General features: G+C 23.9%; 1 protein-coding gene across 1 annotated transcript in view; it reads left to right on the forward strand.

The window, feature by feature from the left end:
• LOC132921412 (atrial natriuretic peptide receptor 1) overlaps positions 1-22546 on the forward strand; it is a 280157-nt gene that overhangs the window by 137717 nt on the left and 119894 nt on the right. Inside the window, exons 11-14 of the mRNA XM_060984432.1 lie at positions 5496-5573; positions 6857-7033; positions 8358-8532; positions 19055-19213. Coding sequence (XP_060840415.1) covers positions 5496-5573; positions 6857-7033; positions 8358-8532; positions 19055-19213 — 589 coding nt within the window. The remainder of the gene's footprint in view (positions 1-5495; positions 5574-6856; positions 7034-8357; positions 8533-19054; positions 19214-22546) is intronic.

Raw genomic sequence — 22546 nt, forward strand, 5'->3', positions numbered from 1 at the left:
GTGGTAGTGGTGTTGGTTGGGGTGGTCGCTATCAGTGGGGAGGTGGTGGTGGTAATGGTCTGCAGATACGATGCTTCCAACGAATCTACGGCCGGCGAATTATCCAACATGACGTAGACTGACTTGATAAAATTGTGTTATAATATAATTGAAACACGAAATAATTCTACCGTTGTCGCAAAAATTGACCCCACAAATTTTATGTAATTCCCAAAAACTAGTACGAATGGATATTTTTAAATAATGAATGTTATAAATAATATATATATAAAAAAAAAAACCAACAAAAAATTATCAAATTGATAGTGGCCAGCAATTGTTGTCTTTTAAACCAGGTGTTTCGTTGAAACAAAACATTTACACTGCGGAAGATTTTCGTTAAAATAACAGAACTATTGGTAATATTTATTGATAAGTAAACAATATGATATGACCTACATTATTTTAGTTATCATTACGATATTTATTCTCGTTTGATTATTTTATCATAATAAATTATAAAAATATAATATACGATTTTAAGTTCCTGTAGGATTTTTTTTCAGTAATCTTTTATGATAATATATATTTAAAGATATTTTTCTGTCTTAGAAAAAATAATAAGTACTTTGAAAATATGGCAGGATTTTAAAACGTATCTTTGTGCCGTTTTTGTTTTTATATATAATTTTTTCGATCACTTGTCTCATTCTCGATAGATTCTAAACAGTTATTGTTACTGTAAATGGGTGTCATGACATAACTTGGCATTATATTCCACTTATTCAGCATGTTGGTTTTTTTTCGATTCTACTGTAAGATAAACGATTTAAACTTTTTTTATTTTATCGATAACAACTATAATGTCAGGATACTTTCAGCTATTTTTTTTTTAGATTTTTGCAAGAGTAAAGAGGTAATATTTGTAACAAACATATCGTATAAACTGTTGTATACGAGTGTACAGTGTACACATAGGTTTTAAACTGTTTATTTTTTTTATTATCATGTTTCAAAGAATTCTTCTAATGTAAAATTTTTTAAAATTTTCTTAAAGCTTCGTTAACCACTGAAAATAAAACACTGCAAATGATTCTTTGCAGTAGTTAGAACCATTTTGCATAGCATATTATTATTAAATCCATTAATTAAAATGTTCAATTTTTGGAGAATTATAAATTTAAAAAAAATCCTTAAGTAAATTAAATTAATATTTAGTTTTTGTGTATATTTTAAATCTATATTATATCAATCAAAATACTTTTAGTGTATAATTTACTGGTAAAAGGTCTTATTTTATGTTCACTTAATTAGTTTTATAATGAATTCATAAAAATTAATTATAACTTGTATTCTATTTTTTTTTACATCTAACAGAATACAATATTATTGAGAATCAACCAAAACTCTATTTTGAAAGTTATAACTCATGTTACGAATATTGTAATTTTTCTAATTATGTATTTATTATTTAAGTAAGTAAAAGAAGACATAGATAAGAAAAGTAATAGGTATAATTTATTTCTTTTTTTTTTTAATAATTTTCAACACAATATATATAAATTTGTATTACTTTGCGTGTTTATGCTTAAGAAATTAAGGTAATTATTTACTAATGCACAATTGTATATTTAATTTAGTAACTGAAACATGAAATGAATAATACAAATAATAATATTATTCTTTTGAAATAAATGCATACTTAAAAAATCTGGAAAACTAAAGTAGTAAAATATATATATATAAATATATACATAATATATGATCTATCATAAATAATTTCCTCTAAAATTCTTGAAAAACATTTTATTTAAAATTCATAATTGTTGCTTAAAAGTATCTCGTATATTGCTTAAAATATTCTTTAAAAGTATAAATTTATAATTATTACTTACTTAGCTAGAGTTAAGTAATCTCAGTTACATATATTTTGTTTTGCTTTTTATAACAATATATGTATATATATATATTATGTTAGTATCTCAGTATCTCAGAAAGTTCCATCACTATTAATCAAAGCTCTTTAAAATGGCTACTTATTAGAGATGAAGCATTTTTGCATTAATGATTGCCAAGTCATAAAATTAAAATATTTTAACATTTGTTTTACCAAGATGTATTTAAAATTTAAATAATATTGTTGTAGAATGTAGATACAATTCAAATTTGACTTTTTATTTCTAGTAGTATTAAGATTATAAATTTATGATCCAACCGAGACTAAACATTTAAAACGGAAACGTAAAACGTTTTTAATAGTTATTCATATAAATATACATACCAGATATGTACACAATTTCACAATTTGGTGATGAAATAAATAAATAGTTTAAAACAAAACTAGTTAATTCTTATTATAAACATCACATAATAATTGTCATATATTTAATTTCCAAAAATAAATGTGATTTGTAGAAAGTACAATTGGAAATTTTTAAGAACAACGCATCTATGGGCTTTAAAACATTATTATTCCTATGATATAAACATATAATTTTTAATTATTTTATTTCATAAGTAGTTTTTAGTTCATTTTAAATTTTATTTGAAAAATCCTTTTAAAGTGCAAAACTAATTTTTCATTTCTCGGTGTTCGTTATTATTTCTTTTTTTAAAAAGCGATATAATTTTTAGATATAGTGGATAACTCAAAGAACAATCTTTGTTTATAAATAAATAAACAATATAGGTTGTGCGATACAAAATATTTACATACATTTTGACTACAAATATGAGAAAATAAGGAAACTTATTGGTTTAGCACGGACCATGCTACACAGTAAATATTTTTTTATTTTGAATTCTGGTTAGTAAATAAGTTAAATACTAAATAAAAGTTTTTTTATTTTTATTTATATTTACTCAAAACGAGTACTTAACGTTTAAATTAAATATTATTCATACTTATAGGTTACATAATAATTCAACACTATTAGTAACGTATTTTGGATCCATTGTGAAAACTCTAAACAGCTTAAAAACACTCAGGGCATAGAATCGTTTAGATTTTGACATACTTAATTTTTAGTATGAATAAATATTCTCTAATTTTGGAGGTGTTCCAGATGGTAAATCAATTTTTAAATACGTTGATTTTAATTAAAAACTAAATTTCATCAACTCTGTTCATAAAAATGAAATGTTATCTATAATAGTTACAAAAAATAGCTATTATCTAAACATTTACAATACGTACACGTTATATATTGAATTAGTTATAAACAAGCTAACTGTAAAGACTTAGGTAATCGATGAAACTATAATATTTCTATAAGGATCCTTAAAATGCACTTCATAGAGCTGTGAAATACATACTTAATATTACGTTATTTTATGTACACTACTGTATAAGGAAGTTCAAAAAAATTATTTTTAGAAAATTTCAACAGACTAAAATTTTATGGTGATTTGGAAGTACAAATTTAATATAATTTAAATGAACCCAATGAATGTGATAGATTTTAAATGTATATTAACTAATGTCTTAAATTGATACCACAATCATAGTGTAATAGATTTGAAAAGTTTCGAACTTAAGATTTTTTTTAATGTTTTAATTATAAGTGTTAATATACATAGAACATTGAATTTTTACGGGAATGCATTAAAGTAAACACATTCCCTGCATTATTGAAGCCGATATCAAGCGACTTCTCATAATCTTCACGTTGAATTTCACATAGCGTGTAGCATTATCGTTTGAATTTCTATGCATATTATGTGTACACAACACGAGAGATGTTCGAGTTTTATCATAAATAAATAGGCACAATGAACACCATTAACAAAACACACTATTGTAATAACCAGATTATAATTTTTATTTTTATTTTTCTGTATACTGACATAACTATGTATCCAAAATGATACGTGATAAGTATAAAATACACATTACGTACACTACTGTATAAAATACGTGAATATATTGATGGTGCAGTTGTATAATAGTTACAATCATCGCTGTTGTTTCACGTTATGTATTGTATACATTTTTTTATAATGTATCATTTTTATTATACAATATAAGTAGTTTCTCTTACTATAAATATTATATTCAAACCTATGTATTCACACTCATATATACATGCACACACACTTATATAATTTAGGTAATAATATATACTTATATATTATACTATTTTGGTGTCGATTTCGAGTAATATGTTCTTATCATTATAATTAAGTATCAATAATAAAATGAATGAAATGTTTTTGGCAAGAGTTAAATTAATAATTATCATACCCTAATACTAATAGTAAGATAAATACCAAAAAATATTTCGTGAAATGTACTCAGTGATATAGGCTGGTGGACTGTCTCTGTTAGGAACCGTCTTTCGTATACAATGATATATAATTGAATTCAAATTTAACATATTCATTACTCAACACCTACTATACAGCAAAACGGTAATCATTTGTCCACCTTTTTAAAATGAATACAAAAAAAAAGTATTTTAAAGTTATTTTCAAATTACTATAGGTATTCACAGCATCGTACATATTGTAGTCATTCATTTATTTGTTTTTCGTTATTTTACGATGACAATATAGTCTTAGGTCCTTAAAATAAAAATATTTGAGCTTCTTAATTATTATTTTATTACGTATTAAGAGATAGTTATATAGTAATAAGTGGTGTACTACGCATATTAAATAGTGTATATGCAGAATGATTCACCAAACATACTCATCCCTATTTTTATTGTACTAATAAGTTTATACAATCTCCTATTTTTATAATTTTTAATATACAAAAGAACCATATTTTTAATTATTTAGATAATTATACCATTTAAGGAGTTTACTGTAACAATACAATTTTTTTTTTTTTCAAACGAGAACCAACTTATTTTGGAATAAATTGTTAATCAAATGACTTCATTGAAAATATTGATGTATCTTAATCAAAATCCAAACGAGTAATTTATGATTTATCAAATACATTTTATGTACTATGTATACGAATCCTCTAAAAATAATTTTACTGAGAATATGTATAAAACATAAATTGAAAATCTATACTAACTATCCACTATAATTTTTAAAGCATTATATATATACCCTATATCTAACCCTATTATTTATTAACTATAAATTTTAATTATTATATTATTGATACTTGAATTTTGAAAAAAGTATTTTTTAAATTAAAATGTATAAACATCACATTAAAAAAAAAAAAAAAAATAGTTTTCTTAACAACTTATAAGTTGCAATACAAAAAAGGCTTACATTTTAAAAACAGAAGTTTATTTCATCATAATACATTCCTACAATCCTACAACTGCATAAGAAAAGGATTTGAAAATATTTTATATAAGTATCTACTTAAAAGTTGCAAAAAATGTAAATTTAAATAATATTTTATTAAAGAAAAGTTTATGGAAAAAAATATTTGGTGAATCACCCTGTACTCGTATTTATATTTAATATTTTTACTGACATTTTTCCATACAAGCTAGCATTTCATCGATATTATTGTAATTTTTTTTTATTATTTTTTCTGATTACAGGGTAATAAGGTTGCACTAAAAACGTTAAAGAGATCGCGCTTGGAGTTGACACGTCCTCGCCTGCTGGAATTGAAAAGGGTATGTAGAAAACTTAATTCGATGCTCAAGAGTCAATAGTGTGTGAATGTGTATTTTAACTATATTATATACACGGATATTTGAATGTTTGATGTTTATATACACATTACACATGAAATGACCCTGTTGATGTATAATTAATTTTAATATCCCGTACTCTTGTGGGTATGTTTTTAATATAGAATTTTGCTAATGAAATGGGTTCGTTCTTAGTTTAAATTAATCTCGTATATTTTCATCCATGACCTAATTTATGTACTATATTATGTTTATAAAAGGTCTATAATATAGACTCTATAAAGCGTAAATATAATATATGTTAACGATAGTATAACATAAATAATAAATAAATAACTTACAACAGATTAAAATGATATGAATTATAATAATTCATAATATTATATATTTATATATATATATACTGTAGGTATATCGTAAATATTAACAACACTGTACGTCTATTGTAAGACTAGCTCATAAAAGTGAAAAAAGAAATCGAGAATTTTAGTTGTTAGAAGGAAAAGATAAAGAAAGAGGGAGAAAATCAAAAACAACGTTTTTAAATCATTGAAAAACCAATTATTAGATAAAAGTGAGATCTAGCGAAGTAATCGAGATGGATTAAGACACTGATATAATGATTATTGATGATTACAAATTTTGGTGAAACGTGAGAGATAGTACTAATGGTTAAGTTCTGAGCTTACGAAATGCTGTATAATCAATAATTTATATTATATATATATACCATTAACACATATTATATAATATGGTTATTATGGTGATAGGTTAAGATAATTAAGTAATTTGATTTATGATTTATAGCATTTTAAGTATTTTTAAAGTACTTCAAAAGCATAATATGTCTAAGATATTGATATAAGTTCAAAATATTTCAGGGATGTGTTGAGTTTAGAATTTTTTTTTATACGGGAGCGTATTATAAAGAGCTATATGGCAACATAGACTTAATTGTATTTGTTGTTGATTTCATCAAATCAATCTTTTGGTTTGGGTATTTATTTTCTGTTTCTTTACAATCATAATATTCATTGATTGATGTAATTATGATTAAACTCAGAAAACGGAATCATATATTATGAAATAAATACAATATACTTGTTTTTTTATTCGTTTTATAAATGTATTCTACAAATATCTTATTTGTTTTAAAAAAGAATATTGTATATGTATGAACGTAGTAACTTTTTGAGTACACAGGTGTCAAGGTGGATTAATTAATGATAAAAATTGTATTAAAAAATAATAATGCTTAATTTCAGTTGAAAGATTTGCATCATGACCATTTAGTTCAGTTCTATGGAGCGTGCATAGAACCCAATTACTGTTGGCTATTGACCGAGTATTGTCCCAAAGGAAGTTTACAAGACATTCTTGAAAATGACCAATTTAAACTGGATTGGATGTTCCGGTACAGTCTGATGCATGATATTGTTAAAGTAATTATACATAATTTATAACTTATCATTATTTACAATTTATATTTATTTCTTTTAACCTTTGTACTGATGTCTACTAATAACAGTCATATTTTATCTTTTTCTGTAAAGAATAATATAACATAGCTATTATAACGTATAATAAATACAACCACCGAGTTGTAAGATAATACGCAAGCAATTTTATTTTGTATGCTATGAATGCGTGCGCTGTGTATTATTTAAGAACGCGATACCTAAATTAACACAAATTATAGTTAGAAAGAGACCACACTCGCCGTATAGTGATATATTGATCTCGAGTCTCAGCAGTGCGTGGTGTTAGACCGCAATTAATTTCAGATATAACGATGTGTTGACCACATCATTATTTTGTAGTCTGTTTTTACAATACTCGTGTTTGTAAACGATCGCAATAGTATATAAATATGATATATAAAAAAAAATAATAATAACGATAAGATCTCTTTGTATGCATATCATGTTTCATCATACAAAGTTAACTTGGGTCGAAAACAACAGTTTTCAATTACGAGTTATGTATGTTAAACATAATCTGCAAACCAATGTTTCGTGTACTTTTTTTTGTTATATAAACATTTTAGATATTTTTACAGTCTGTATTTAATATCATATTTTTTCTGTACATCATAACCAAGGGTTTTCACTAGATGGATGGTTAGTTATTTTATTTTTTTTATACTTTTGTACAATATTTTTTAGACAATTCTTGATAGAGGAGAGAAAACATTTGAAGTTTTATACATGTATGTTTCTTGTAAATCACTGTGGTTATTTTTTTGAAAATAGAAATAGATATATTAATTATTATGAAATGTATAAATAATTATTGCATAAATATGTCTTAAAACTTAAAAGTATGCACGTTAAAAAAGTAAACGAAAAGGCCCAAAAACTTGACATCTTATTTACTAAGGTAAATGATAATGATACGTGGTACATGCAAATAATAATTAGAGTGTTTCTAAAATGTATCATATTATCTAGTTAAATTATGAGTGTATTGATATTATATTTTAGATGTATAACTTTTTTTTTATAAAGGATAAAATTTTTTAAATTTTTATTTTATGAATCCAAATGAATATTTTATCATGTAGGTTCTTCACAAAGTTACAATATCTAACTCAACTAAACTTTATAATAATTGATTGAGCATTAAATGTTAACAAAATAACGAATTTTTTTGTTGTTGTTATTATTTAGATTTTTTAAAAACGTATTTATTTATATTATCTGAGTAGTACAAAAATTATTGTATAATATTTATAAAGGGATACAAATTTTATTGCATTTTTTTCAGGGAATGTGCTATTTACATAGTAGCGAACTTCGCTCTCACGGCGGTCTCAAATCTAGCAATTGTGTGGTTGATAGTAGATTTGTTCTGAAAATTGCCGACTTTGGTCTTAGAAGTCTTCGAAATAGTCATACAAATGAATCGAATAGTGACAGTGATTCTTACGCTTACTGGAAAGGTTTGTACAATTATTATTTTTATTTTCCACCGATAGGTAATGATAAAAAATATTAATATATTTGGTGTGAAATATTAACTTTATGTGTTTATGATATAATAATAATGTAAATATATTATATATAGATATATAGATGTATATGTTTGAAAATCAAAAAAAGAATTCCAATTTAAATTGCATATTTTATTCATATATAGTCTGTATGTTAATATAAATCTGATTTTTTTATAAGGAAAGTCGATAACATTTATCTAGTAAAATATTGTGCATTGGAAATCTTTCCTGATAAATATTTAGTAGAACATTATTATTAAATTTGTTTTTATATTTATTATTTGTGCAAGTATTATAATAGACTATTATAATCTTGATAATATACTTAATATTGTACGATATATGATTTCTAAATAATGTGCTATAACTAGCTATATTTTGTTTACTTAATTTATAAATAGGTATTATTAATTAATTATTAGGTAAATTCGATAGTTATTTACATAGGTAATGTATTATAAATATTAATACACTATTAAAAACAAATATTTTATAGAAGTCGAATTTTATTGTGTGCGCCCCTGCATTGTTAAAGGAACCTCTGTACAAAATTTCAAATCTCTAGACCTAGTGGTTTGGTCTGGGCGTTGATGAGTGAATAGGGGTGGTCTCCTATATGTATATAGAAAATAACGATTCATAATTAAGACAAAATTCATTAAGATATTCTTATTTTATAATTCATAAATGAATAATCAAATGTAATGTTTATATTATCATTTCTTACACATTTTAGTATGTTTTATACATATTTTGACTTGTTTTAATCTATTTATATATATATTAAATTTTCATTGGGGCAAAAACTCTAAAATGTAATTCATGGTTCCTCAAAAGTTTATGTTGTTATTACAAAAATATTTAAAAACATTTAAGTTACTTAGGTAATATTTTTTAAGCATTTGAGCGTCAAATGTTCAAGAATTTTAGTTTAAAAAGTTTTAGATTCCGAGAGCAGCGATGAACGCATTGATTTTACTGTGATCTTACTTGATTTTTTTGTGGTTGATTACCTATATGTTATTTTTTCAATAAAATGCGTTTTTTGTCAAATAGGGAATGGTTTTAGATATACAATTGGAGCTGGTTTGTACTTTAAAGTGGTCAATCCTAAAAATGCTCAATACTTATGTATTTTTAAAATCTGGAAAAACAGGCATTTTTATGCAAATCCAATTTTCGATAAAATGATTTATTGATGTAGGTAACTCAAAATAAACGTACAACTTTAATTTTTTACCTAATAATTATAATTTTATTTTTTATTCACAATAAAATTTCGAAAACATTTTAACTCTTTTTCTTTGATTATAATATAGTAATTTATATATTTATATATTTTTGTTTAATTTTTTTTTAAAAATGTCCATAAAAAATTATCCGCAGGCTCACAGTTCTTGAAAATTGAATACTAAATCACATATAAGTTATTCTCATACACATATGTACAAAATTATTAAAAATACATAGACACATTTTTTTATATTAATTTTAAGTTCGAATTGTAATGAAATTCGTCAAAATCGTAAACAACTTCAAGCTATTTTATAGTAAATTCATAAGAATTGGACCAAAATTGGCCAAAAAAAGGATAGCGCATGGATATTTGATAGCAAAAGATGACCCACCAATTTTCCAATCATGCAGCATCACGCTCACTATAAAATACAGACAATACAAGAAACATAGAGAGAAACTCAAAATAATCCACCTGAATAAAAAAGTTTAGATCCAAACCAAATAATAAAACGAACACAATTGAATTTTTTAAATTAATCGAAATATTAAATCTAATATAGCCAACAATGATTACAATGTATATAAATATATAATTATTTAATTTAAAATTGTATTTTTAATTTTTTTTTCATAAATGTAATATATATAATATATTATATAATGTTAATGTCCTTAGTATCCGTAGCTGAAATTACATATTTTTCAAGACAAATAAAAAAAATCATTTAAACTTTTATTTTAGTATCTACGTTTTGAAATTTAATACAAGATTTTTCATGCTCAACTCATAAAATCTAAAAAATGTAATAAGATAATTATTTTTTTATAAAGATTTTAAGCTCTAATTTGGACAACATTTCTTATTTAATCAATAAATAACGATATGTTAGTTATTTTCAATAGTTTAAAAACATTATTCGTGGGAACTTAATATGTTATTTATTTTATATTATTATGGATTTTTCTATACGCAATAACATTTTGATTTATTTTAAAATATTATCTATTTATGGGTACGTGGAATATATTTTTACTTCGTATAATAAATTTAATTTTTTTTTTAAATAATACATCAATACCTACTATAATACTAAAAATAATATCAATGGTTTTAATAGCTACATCTTAAAAATCATATCACTTGGTGATATAACTTAACCTAGTCATTTATACTTAGATTTTTTTATTTTTGTACACAATGATACATCATTAAATTGAAATTGAAAATTAACACACCAATAAATAATAGTGGTCCACTTGACACTTAATGTACAGCAGTGTGGTACCCACTTACCTACCTTTTTTTAAATTCAATGTTATTGGTAAAAATTAATTCAACCCGTCATATTACTAGTTGTAAGATAAATTATTATTAATAAAATATTAATATTTATATATAATGAAATATATTAATTGGTAATATAGGCTGACAGGCAATCTTCGCTTAGAATCGTTATTCTTAGGTAATAATTCATCATTAAATTCAAGCGGCTACCTATATTTCCCCATTTTTGTTAATTGAATAAATATAATAACATACAATTGATTTTTTTTAAATGTGTTATTTTCAAATTTAATATAAATTAGAATAATATATGATATTTTTATTATTAACTTCCTTACGAGAATATATTTCAACTTTGATTTGCGATAAATTTATTGAGATTTTTATACGGATTTCCGTAATGGGTAAATAAATTTTCATATGACCGATAAAGAAAAATATCAATGTCTTTTTGGAGCCATAAAATTTCGAAATGTTTACTTGTGTAATATCTGCTACTGAAATCACAGGCCATGTAACGACACGAGTCTAGAAAGCCGTCGTGGAAATACTCTATCAGTATTTTCCGTCATATATCGATGAATAATTTTTATTATTACACGTTGTGAATGACACGTTTTTCTTTTAATTTTATTCTGTAGTATTTAAAATAATACTATAACTACCACCACACTGTGTGTTAAGTGTGTTCATAATTTAATATACCTAATACAAATTAAGTGTTTTTAAAATGTGTGTTATAAAATAACTAAATAATTGCTTAGGTTTACTATAACTCTATAATTAATATAATATGATAACTATAAACTTGAAAACTGATTTAAAATCAATAATTGTTTGCTTTTTTTTTTTTTTTAATTGTCTTAGATAGATTTAAGCATACACCCAACGAGAGTTTATAAAACATTACTAATTATATTCATACATTTGACAACTATAATGATATGTTCTCTAATATGGTTTTAAATAATTCCAGCACGTGCAAGAACTATATTTTTGGTCATATTATATTAAATACTTCAATTAGATTCGAAAAATCACTATATGAACATGTATTATTGTTTTACGTTAAAATTAAATTAATTTTATTTGTACTTATAATAGAAAAAAAAATAGGTAATATCTTAAAGTGTATTATATTAGTAGATATTGATTTATATCATGTCAATAGTCTTACTTTATTTTTTTTAATAACATAATATTATAACAATATTATTTTTTTTAAATAATCAATGAAACAACGTATTATTATATATTATAAATGATAACCATATAGATACTATTGAATAAAATATGTTTTTTTAATGTATTGATTAATTTAAATAATAGGAAAAACATTAATGTTAAATATTTATGTCATTCATTATACGCCATCATTTAATGCATATTCGTGCAGCCGTGTGTATATGTATACCTGTGGGCTGTGCGATTATACGCATTTGTTGTTTTAACTAAAAATAAGTTGAACGTATTATAAGCTATTTACCTACTGTACGATATGGCTAATTATCTTTAAATTATACACCCCGTAAAAGTTTTTTTTTCGCTTGTATATTGAATTTTGCTTGAATAAATTATTTTCACATTTTTGAAAGCACTATTACAAACATATATATTTAATGAATGTTATTCATATAATAACGATACAATAGATGATATACCGTAAGCTAAATCCGTTAGTTTTAGATCTTGTATTACTAAAATTTAATCAAGGCACGTACAGAACTCTCCCTGTAGATCCTATACGATTATTCTATATTATTTCATGTTAATTAAACGTCGTTGTTATTGTAAGTTACAGCAATAATAACTAAATATCATTGTATTCAATTCTCTTTAGGAATTCTTGTGTACATACATATTATGTGTAGTGTGTACGTATAATTATGTCCAGGCAATTAACTATTTTTAATTGTTATTAATACTACTAAGCATTATGACAAGTGGATAAGAGATTAAGAGCAAAAATAATACCTAGAAGAACAATTTCAATAATTTGCATATTATACATACAATTTTTAATTTTCACAGGTTGTAACCTAATATTTTGGTTTATTTTTAAAATTGAGTCAATTTTACAGGTGCTATTGATTAAACAGAATAAAATAAAGTAAAACAGTATTGATTATTGGTGCACGTACCATGCCTTGCGATATTATCCCATAATTATACGTTTTTCTTTATAATATTATATTATACATGTAAATTGTACAATATACATGTCTGCACAAGACAAGATGCATAAAAATTATTTTAAACTCAAATTACTATAACAATTATTATATTTTTTTTAAATAATGAATTATGTGATTCATTTCTGACAACGATAGTTCACTAATTTACAACGAGAAGTTCAGAATGGCGGAAATCATATCCGAATTAGCTTAATTAAAACCTGGTACAAAGGTACGTCAGAAAGTTCGTTATATGAGCCACTGGACATGTCCCAATCGTAGCAGATATATTTTGAATAATTCATAGCTGAGTGACAAACGTAAAACCTAAAGTAATAATTAATACACAGCTGACTCGCCTGACCCGTAAAAATAAATAAAGACATAATATAATAATTCACAGAAGAAATTTGTTAAAAAATAAATTCTTTAGTATACATTAATACCAATTAAAAATTTAATAAACCATCTAATAATAAATATATGTAGTATAATAGGTTTCTTTAATTGTACATATTGTATTCAGAACACAGGTTCAACAAAAGTTTAGGTGGTTTACACTGTACACGTATATTTCGAATAAGCATGTAAAATCACAATCTTATTATGTTTACATGATTATATGTTACATGTTATGATTACTTAAATCAACCATATTGATATAGAACGAGAAGTAACAAAAAAAATATTTTTTTGATTCTAAACATTTTTTCTTACAATGCTTTATACATTTTGAAAATGTCTACAGCATATAATTTATTATAATAATTTTTATTGCCTTTTGTAACTCTCGCATACGAGATAAACTTCGACTAAACAAGAATGAAATAAATTTTCATACACGTACACTTTTTGTTCGACATAATTATTTTTGAAATTAACTTAATATTCCCTCATGTAATTCTCTTTTTACGTAAATATTTGCATAATGCAAGTGAACCAAAAAATCTAATAAAATTAACAATATTATTGTAGCGTATATTATATATTCAAAACTCACTAGGCCATTGTGTAGTTATGGTCTTTTGTCATCAAAATATACAATCTAAAGAATTGTAATATTATAGGATTTAGCGAAAGACAAGATAATATTACGTTACTACATGAATTTATTAGGCCAGTAAAGTTTCCGTTATGAATCATTAAACTTCTTTTTTTTTAAATTTAATAATCCATAGGTACATTGTATTAATAAATACATTACTTTACGATAAGCGTAAAACGTATGTATAAATAATCATAATATAATATATTTATGGTATATATATAATATTATTTAACTTTATAGATACTGACGATAGAAGTGCAATAGTTTAAAGATACGCGTTCTTCTGATACAACATACGAATAGTAATATTATTATCATCATCGTTAGTATCTATAAGCTTATATACGTTATTACAACTTGGCATGGCCGCACTTGAGGATAGATAAATCCATTTGGGCCTTAAAAACTACTGAGCAATGTCTCATCAATTACAACGTTGATAATGGTTCTATATGAACCGACGTTTAGCGTGGTTTTAACGAAAATTCAAAAAGTATAGGAATCCATTGACATTAAGTTAGCCAACTTCAACATGAATAAAAATGTATTTGTTTTGAAAAATTATGTTTATGTCTAGTTAATAAGTTTCAAATATCTTTGTTTCAAAAATTATTTATATTAAATATTTTTGTTACAAAACGGTTTCGCTAAAGGAAACACATTGGCTTAAATGTTTAAATTGTTGTAAAACTCTTATAACATTCACACAATGTTTTTATGAAAATATTTATTTTTATTTTTAGAAATGTATAATAATATTAATTGGTAAATTAAATGTTTATATTTAATATACTAATATTACCAACCATTCAAAATCAAGGAAAATGGAACTAGGAATACACTGAATAATTATGATAGCCGAAATTAACTATAGAAACCATGAAACATAATAATTAATGATAATATAATACAATTTATCTTTTAAAACATTTTATTTTTATTTTTGACTAATACATGTAACATGGTGAACAACTTATAAAATATTATAGTATAATATAATATTGAAAAAATACGAAAAGATGGTATTTTCGTATATAAAGCTAAAACAAGAAATACAATTTTTCACTATTTCGTGTTTTAAACAGTTTAAACATCATAAAATTTTACGTGAATAATGTTTTAATAATACACATTTTATATGTTTACGTGCCATGTATAATCATTCGATCGTTTCGCTTTTGATTAAATATGTTAAGTTTATATGAGTTCAACTAGACTTACAATTATTTTAATCATTTGATGTTTTAAGAGTCGTTTATTATTTTAGAACTTAATAGTTTATGGACCCGTATACTACAAGTTGGACAAATTACAAGCAAATCCTATATGGCGGTCTCGTTTCGACAAAACCTTATTTTATTGTTACAGCAATTATTATAAACAATGTCGTCCTCGAACATTATTTTCGACAATGATTTATTCAATTCAATTAATTTGTGGGTAGAGGCGTAAAGTGAGAAACGACCGCCCTATATTTTCATTGTATAAAACAAAACGATATGTAAAAAGTTATGTTTACATTTTTGAAACGAAATTATAAAAATTATATAATTCAAGTTTTTTTTTTTTTTGTGAAAATTGTACACACATAAGTAGTATATTTCTGCATTTCATCCCATTATTCGATATGGCCCTTGAATACCCATCTACTTCGAAAAACATTCCATAAATAATGGTACCACAGTATCTTATTTTGTTATTAAGTTCACGTTCACTTTATTTGGGCACTTCGCCTCAAGAGTTGAGGTATAGGTATATTTATTTATATTTTGCTTTCATACAAAATTATAAACGCAAAGTCTTGAACAGTAATAATCATATTTTATTTCCCTTAAAACAACGCGGTAATTGGAATATAAGGTAACAGAAAGTCGTGAATATATTATATATACAAAATTAAATTTACGCGTAACTTAATATAAAATATATAACAGTCAAATTTAGTTTGCTTTAAATTGGGCGATTTTTTCTGATGTATCTTGTTTTGCTACATATCTACATTTAATACATTAAAGATAACTTAAACATGGTGTTTAAATATAGTATGCATAATTATTGTACTCGAATAAGACTTTTGTGTAAAATAATTGATTTTTCATTGTTAATCGTAGTTAGCAAACATTTATTAACAATTACTAGTTAAAATAACATTATTGTGTTTTTTTTTTAATTTTAGAAAACATTTTATATTCTATGTATAAAATATAGATACATAATATAATGGTAGCTATAATGCTATAACTGTGTAAACATATTTAATCAAAATTAGTTTACAAACTGCAAAATAAAATTGATTAAAAGCTTAGATGGCACTAAAAATTTAAAAAGTTTCATATTTCATTTGAAATGTACCATAGAATTAACAATTAGATGCCGCTGACAGATTATTCTCGTAACTTATATTTATTTTTCTTATTAAGTTGTGTCATTTAATAATGTTTAGATTCATATATAAAAATTCTATATTTTATCTAAACCTTTTTTTACAGATTTATAAATAACATAAATTGATACTTCAGGTATTAAATACAATAAAGTTTGTGAATTATAATATAATTAAATGCAATGATACATTGTGAATTTATTTAAAATAAAGTAACAACATATCAGGTAAAAATATTATTCAAAGAGTAATAATAGAGATGTGATGATTATTATTTTTTAGTTTTTTAAGTAAAATATTAATTTACTGCCAACTTTATTATTATGTTAATACATATAATATGCACATTTTTTATAAGTTTCTATAATTCTAAACTTTTCAAAACTTTATTTTAAATAATAATATAATATAATATATAATAAATAGTTTTTTACGATATTATTTAAAATTATATATTAAAAACTATTTTTATTTACCAGAATATAGGAATATAGGGAAACATATATTTTTAGATTTACTAGTTAACCATGTTAACTTATACATTTCCACAAATCCTTATCGGTGTATTAATGTAAAATATTATGTTAGTACGTTTAATGAATTTTGAAATATTAAATAGTGTGTATATTTTGAATTATTTCAAACATTTAACACTAATTCATCCATTAAATTTAATAAGATATTTTGTATATTCTTTATAGTAATTTTCAAAACGGGTAATTGCCATTTACTTAGTTGCTTTTATGTTTAAAAAGGATGATAATTATTATTTCATAATTAAAATAATATTTTTATAAATGTAAATAATAATATAATTTTAATTATGAAATAATTTTAATTAATAGTTTAATGATAACTGACGTACATAAGAAGCTTATGTGGTTGATAGATTTCCTCATGTGACACTTCTGAAAGGGAGGCACATTTTTATTCAGCTATTGTTATGAGTTATAATAACAATTAACTTTAGAAACAGTACAATATTTTTCAGCAAAAATTTAAATTATTGTAAAATTAAATTTATATTCTAGACTCTAGACTCATCTGGTTATCTTTATAGCTTTATAGATTTACTGATTTATCATTTATTTCATTAACATTATTGTACAAATTTATCACGGTTGAATATTTTAACGCATGGAAGAATGAAATACAACACTGTGGTACTTAAATTCAAAATAATATTATGTCTCTGAATTCAGCAAAGTAATTGAGATGAAAGCTTTACAGTAGTCAGTAGTTCGAATGACAAAGGTAGAATAACGCTTAGTAGTTCATATCATGTTTGAAGTGATCCAAGTGAGTGTTTGAGAGGAATTTTCACGATGACCTGAACAGCAAAGATATTTTATTAAAAAAATTGAATAGCTTATAGTTAATACTGAAAGGATAATAGTGGAATACTTTGACTGTATAATAATTTAATATCGGTACTACTCCAAGGACTTTGTAGTTTGTATGTTTTATTACATTATAAGCTTAGGATATCTACGGTGAATTTCCGGTGTCTCTGAAATGATTTTATAGAATTATAGTTTATTTTGCTGCACCTTGTGAAATATGTTATGTACATAATATATACATATATATATATGATCATATACCTATATAATATATTATTTTGTAGAATTTTAATTTGTAATTGATGTAAAGTTTAATGAGTATGGATGAAATAAAGTCTGAAATTTATTATTTTTCTATCGGCATAAAACGTAAATGCAATCAAAATTTAACAACTTTTTTTATTTGTATTTATATAATTACACAATTGGTACATAAATTAGTACTATTATAAGAGTATCTACTATCTATAAGTAATACAAAATGTTTATTTATTATTTTTCATTATTACTTGCCACTTGATTGATGATAGACAAATACAATACATAATTTTTAAATTATTAATGATTATAAGTTAAATTAATTCATTGCGGTAAAAATATATAATTGATAATAAATTGTATTATGTAAAACTACGTTAAACATTTTGTTGATATTTAAATCATTACTCCAGGGGAGCATTGGAAGGTGCAAACTCGATTGGAAAGTATTGTATTATAAAAGTTGTTGGTGACTGTTTCTTGAGTGTTTCTATGTAATTTAAGTCTGAAATAAACTATTACAACACATTTAGCTAAATTAAAAAGTAGTGAATAAACTTTATTTATAGTATCGTTATAAATTTTTGTGTTTTTACTTTATTAAAATTTTAAAGTACGTTAAAAATGATTATAAATTATTATGCTATTTAAATACCCAATTTAACTCCAAATATATAATAACAGTATATTAGTCACGTATGGCTAACAGTGTATAATATATTAGTATGTATTGTTTAGGATTCTTGTGGACCGCACCGGAACTTTTGCGGATCAGACATCCACCTCCGGAAGGTACGCCCAAAGGTGACGTATATTCATTCGCCGTGATTGTCCACGAGATCGTCACTAGACAGGGTCCGTTCTACCTCGGAAACAACGAATCGTTATCACCCAAAGGTCAGTCACAATACTTTATTACCGTTTTTATTATGTTTAGATATAACTACACGTGAATGTTATTAGAATTAATAAGATATCGCTAATACGCAGTTACTATATTATAATATACACTATACAATATTATGTAAAATGTAAATATTATCATACATTCATACCTGTTGCGCTATCGTTCGGACGACAAGAGTGCAATGCGTGTAAATATTATTATTGACAATCGATAATGTTTTATAATATTTTTGTCGGACTTTATTCAGTGCTGCGAGATCTGCCAACCCTCGACCCAGGCGAAACGTACGCTGTTACAAACTAGAGGGCGCTGACAGTCTTGAAAAAATATAATATACTTAGAATTTACGTAGGTTTTTCTATGATCACGTGTACAAAGTAGTTTTGAAAAATATTAAATCGAGATTTAATTGTGTTAAAATAATATAAATATATCAAGTTCAAAGGACGACGAAAATAATTATCGTTTCTAGTTCATAGTCGCTGTAAAAAAAAAAACAAACGTTAATTTGATTTTATTAAATTATGTCTTTATATAAAATTATAACAATTATTAGATTATGTTCGATAATAACAAGTTAAATTATGATTAAATAAATTTACACTTTGTCGAAAGCAACTTTTTATCAGTCACGCGTTCACTATAAGAAATAATAAAACATGTCACTTAACTATATCAACTGACAAATGAATGGTTATAGTAGGTACTTTATTGAAAAAATACCTACCTTCTTATATCAATTGCATGCTTACATAAATCACTATAATTTGCTTGGTTAAACTACTTTAAGAATGTTAATGTTCTTATAAGTTATTAATTAATAACTCCTTGAGTAAACACGTTGTAAGTGCACTTTGTGTAAAAGTCATTTGATCATGAAGATTAAAGATAATAATATAATATAATATGTATTTATTATATTAATAATACTATTTCCTTTTTAATATATCATAATATGATGATAATTTCACGATCGTTAATTTTTCGAATAAAATATGATTTTAGAGATTAAATTGTATTGTAATTGTATCAATATTTTTCCATCGAATGTATGATGTTAAATTAAAAATATTAACAATAATATTTGTCGTCAGTTTTATCTTGAAAATAATAATACAACGTTAGGTGTGTAATGACTTCTTGATGAATATTGTAGATAATTATTTAAAATCTAACTCTTAAATTGAATGATATTTATTTTGAATAATCATCAATAATAATATTTAAAAATAAAAAGATTCGAAAACTGTATAACTAGTTTTAAAAGTATAAGCCAAATATTATAGAAATATAATAAAATAAGTAAAAATCGTTGTTTTGATACTCACAATAAACAATAGTTATGATATGTCGGCATAAAAAATAATGAAGTTGTCTGTAAAAATAAAATATAGTTACAAATGTTTTTATTTTATTTATTTTAATATATATACCTACGTAATGATATTGCATTATTGTAATTTACCATTTTCTTTGAGATCAAAACTGCTACATATTTTAAATTAATGTACATAACTATTTTTTTCTTCTGATAAACATAAAAAAATAAACAACAACAAAGTGCCTCATTGTCTTTTGCACGTGTATATAACATATATTTACGTGGATAATTCAATTTAATGTAAATTGTCAGGTACTGAATAATATGACGAATGAAATGATAATCATTGGTAAACAAGTCTAAACTATGACGTTTATGTAACGTACATGTTCCTCTTCTGTATACTAAAATAGTAAAATACGATTTATTAAATAAAATTACTCTAAACATTCTATATATACACTGTGCGTGTCACAAAAGTGTGCAAAATAACATTCAAATGTTTGAAATTGGCAAGATAAGTATAGTTTTACTACCAAACAGTCAGATTTTATCGGAAATAAAATTGGGAAATGAATATGAAAATCTACCTAGTCGTGATGTGGAATAGCCAATTCATACTACTTCAGTCACTTACTTCATTTCAAATTAAAGACACTGGGAATAAGCTTATATAGACATAATCCCCTTTCAAGGGACTTTCATTTGAGACAGGTATTGTGTGCACAGTTAGAAATCAATCAGCTACAAAACTTAAAATCTCGTTGCTTGGCAACATCACAAATTCAACTATAACGATATACTATTACTAAATAACTTTCGTTGGAATATTAACGGATTCAATACTTGGTTTTATACAGAGTGTAATTTATCTATTTGACATTATTGCATTTGTATAATAGACGAGTTACACCATGTATATATATAATTTTTAAACAATACATTTTCAAAACTATAACAGTATAATGTATGCTGTATAAATATATATTAAATACAAAAATTCAACGTTTGAATAAAGAATCACATCAATATGAAATACCTGCCCATTAAAATAAACATTTAAAACATTAACTTACCTAGTGTATTTATTTTATTTTTATTGATTAAATAGTCATCTGTATTTGTAATGTTTTCTATAAATATATCCATGTTATTGAGATCAAAACATAATGCTTAAACTAATTGAGTAACTTCGAGTAGATACTCCTTTAATATATTTTAATTTACTGTATAAACCATATAAGTATATAATATAATATAAATTATTTTAAAATAACACAAATATTTTAATAGTACACTATCTATTGATATTTCAGGGGTACTAAAAAACTTAGAACTTGCCTGAACATGTAAATTTGTCTCCTTCAATAATGTTTTTTGATTGCTTTCCTAATACTTCTCCCATTAAACGTAAATATTTGTATAGTATTTTTTTTCTTTATTTTGTTTAATAATTTTTAAATAGTTATCGTTCATTGTTTATTATTCGTTTGTATTCTTTTGAATTTGTTATTTTATTTTTGTTTACAAATCCATACAAATTGTGACAAGTAAAACATGAATGTAAAGAAAAATAAAGGTTAGAGAATTCAAATAAACAAGAAGTAAATTACCAGTGTGTGTCTAAACAAAACTAGTGTTACACAAAAATAAAAATTCTATGAACAAAAAATGTATTGCAATATATAATATGAGATTGAGAGCATAAAAACATAAAATTAAGCAAATAAAAACTGTAGAATTGAGTCGCTAAAGAACTGTATAACAATATAAAATGTAAACTATCCAAACGTTTTCTATTATTCGGTACAAAAGTGTACGATTCTTATACATTCTCCCACTCATCTCACTGAGCTGTATTATGGTGGTCTTATTATTTTTAAGAATGAAAAATTTGTTTTATATTATTACCTAATAAATTGTTTCGCTTTCTATATTAAATATTATTATTTTTAAATAAATTAATGACCACACAAAAATAAATGTAAATATTTAAGATACA

This window comes from Rhopalosiphum padi, chromosome 2 (assembly GCF_020882245.1).
Source record: "Rhopalosiphum padi isolate XX-2018 chromosome 2, ASM2088224v1, whole genome shotgun sequence".
Taxonomy (NCBI): domain Eukaryota; kingdom Metazoa; phylum Arthropoda; class Insecta; order Hemiptera; family Aphididae; genus Rhopalosiphum; species Rhopalosiphum padi.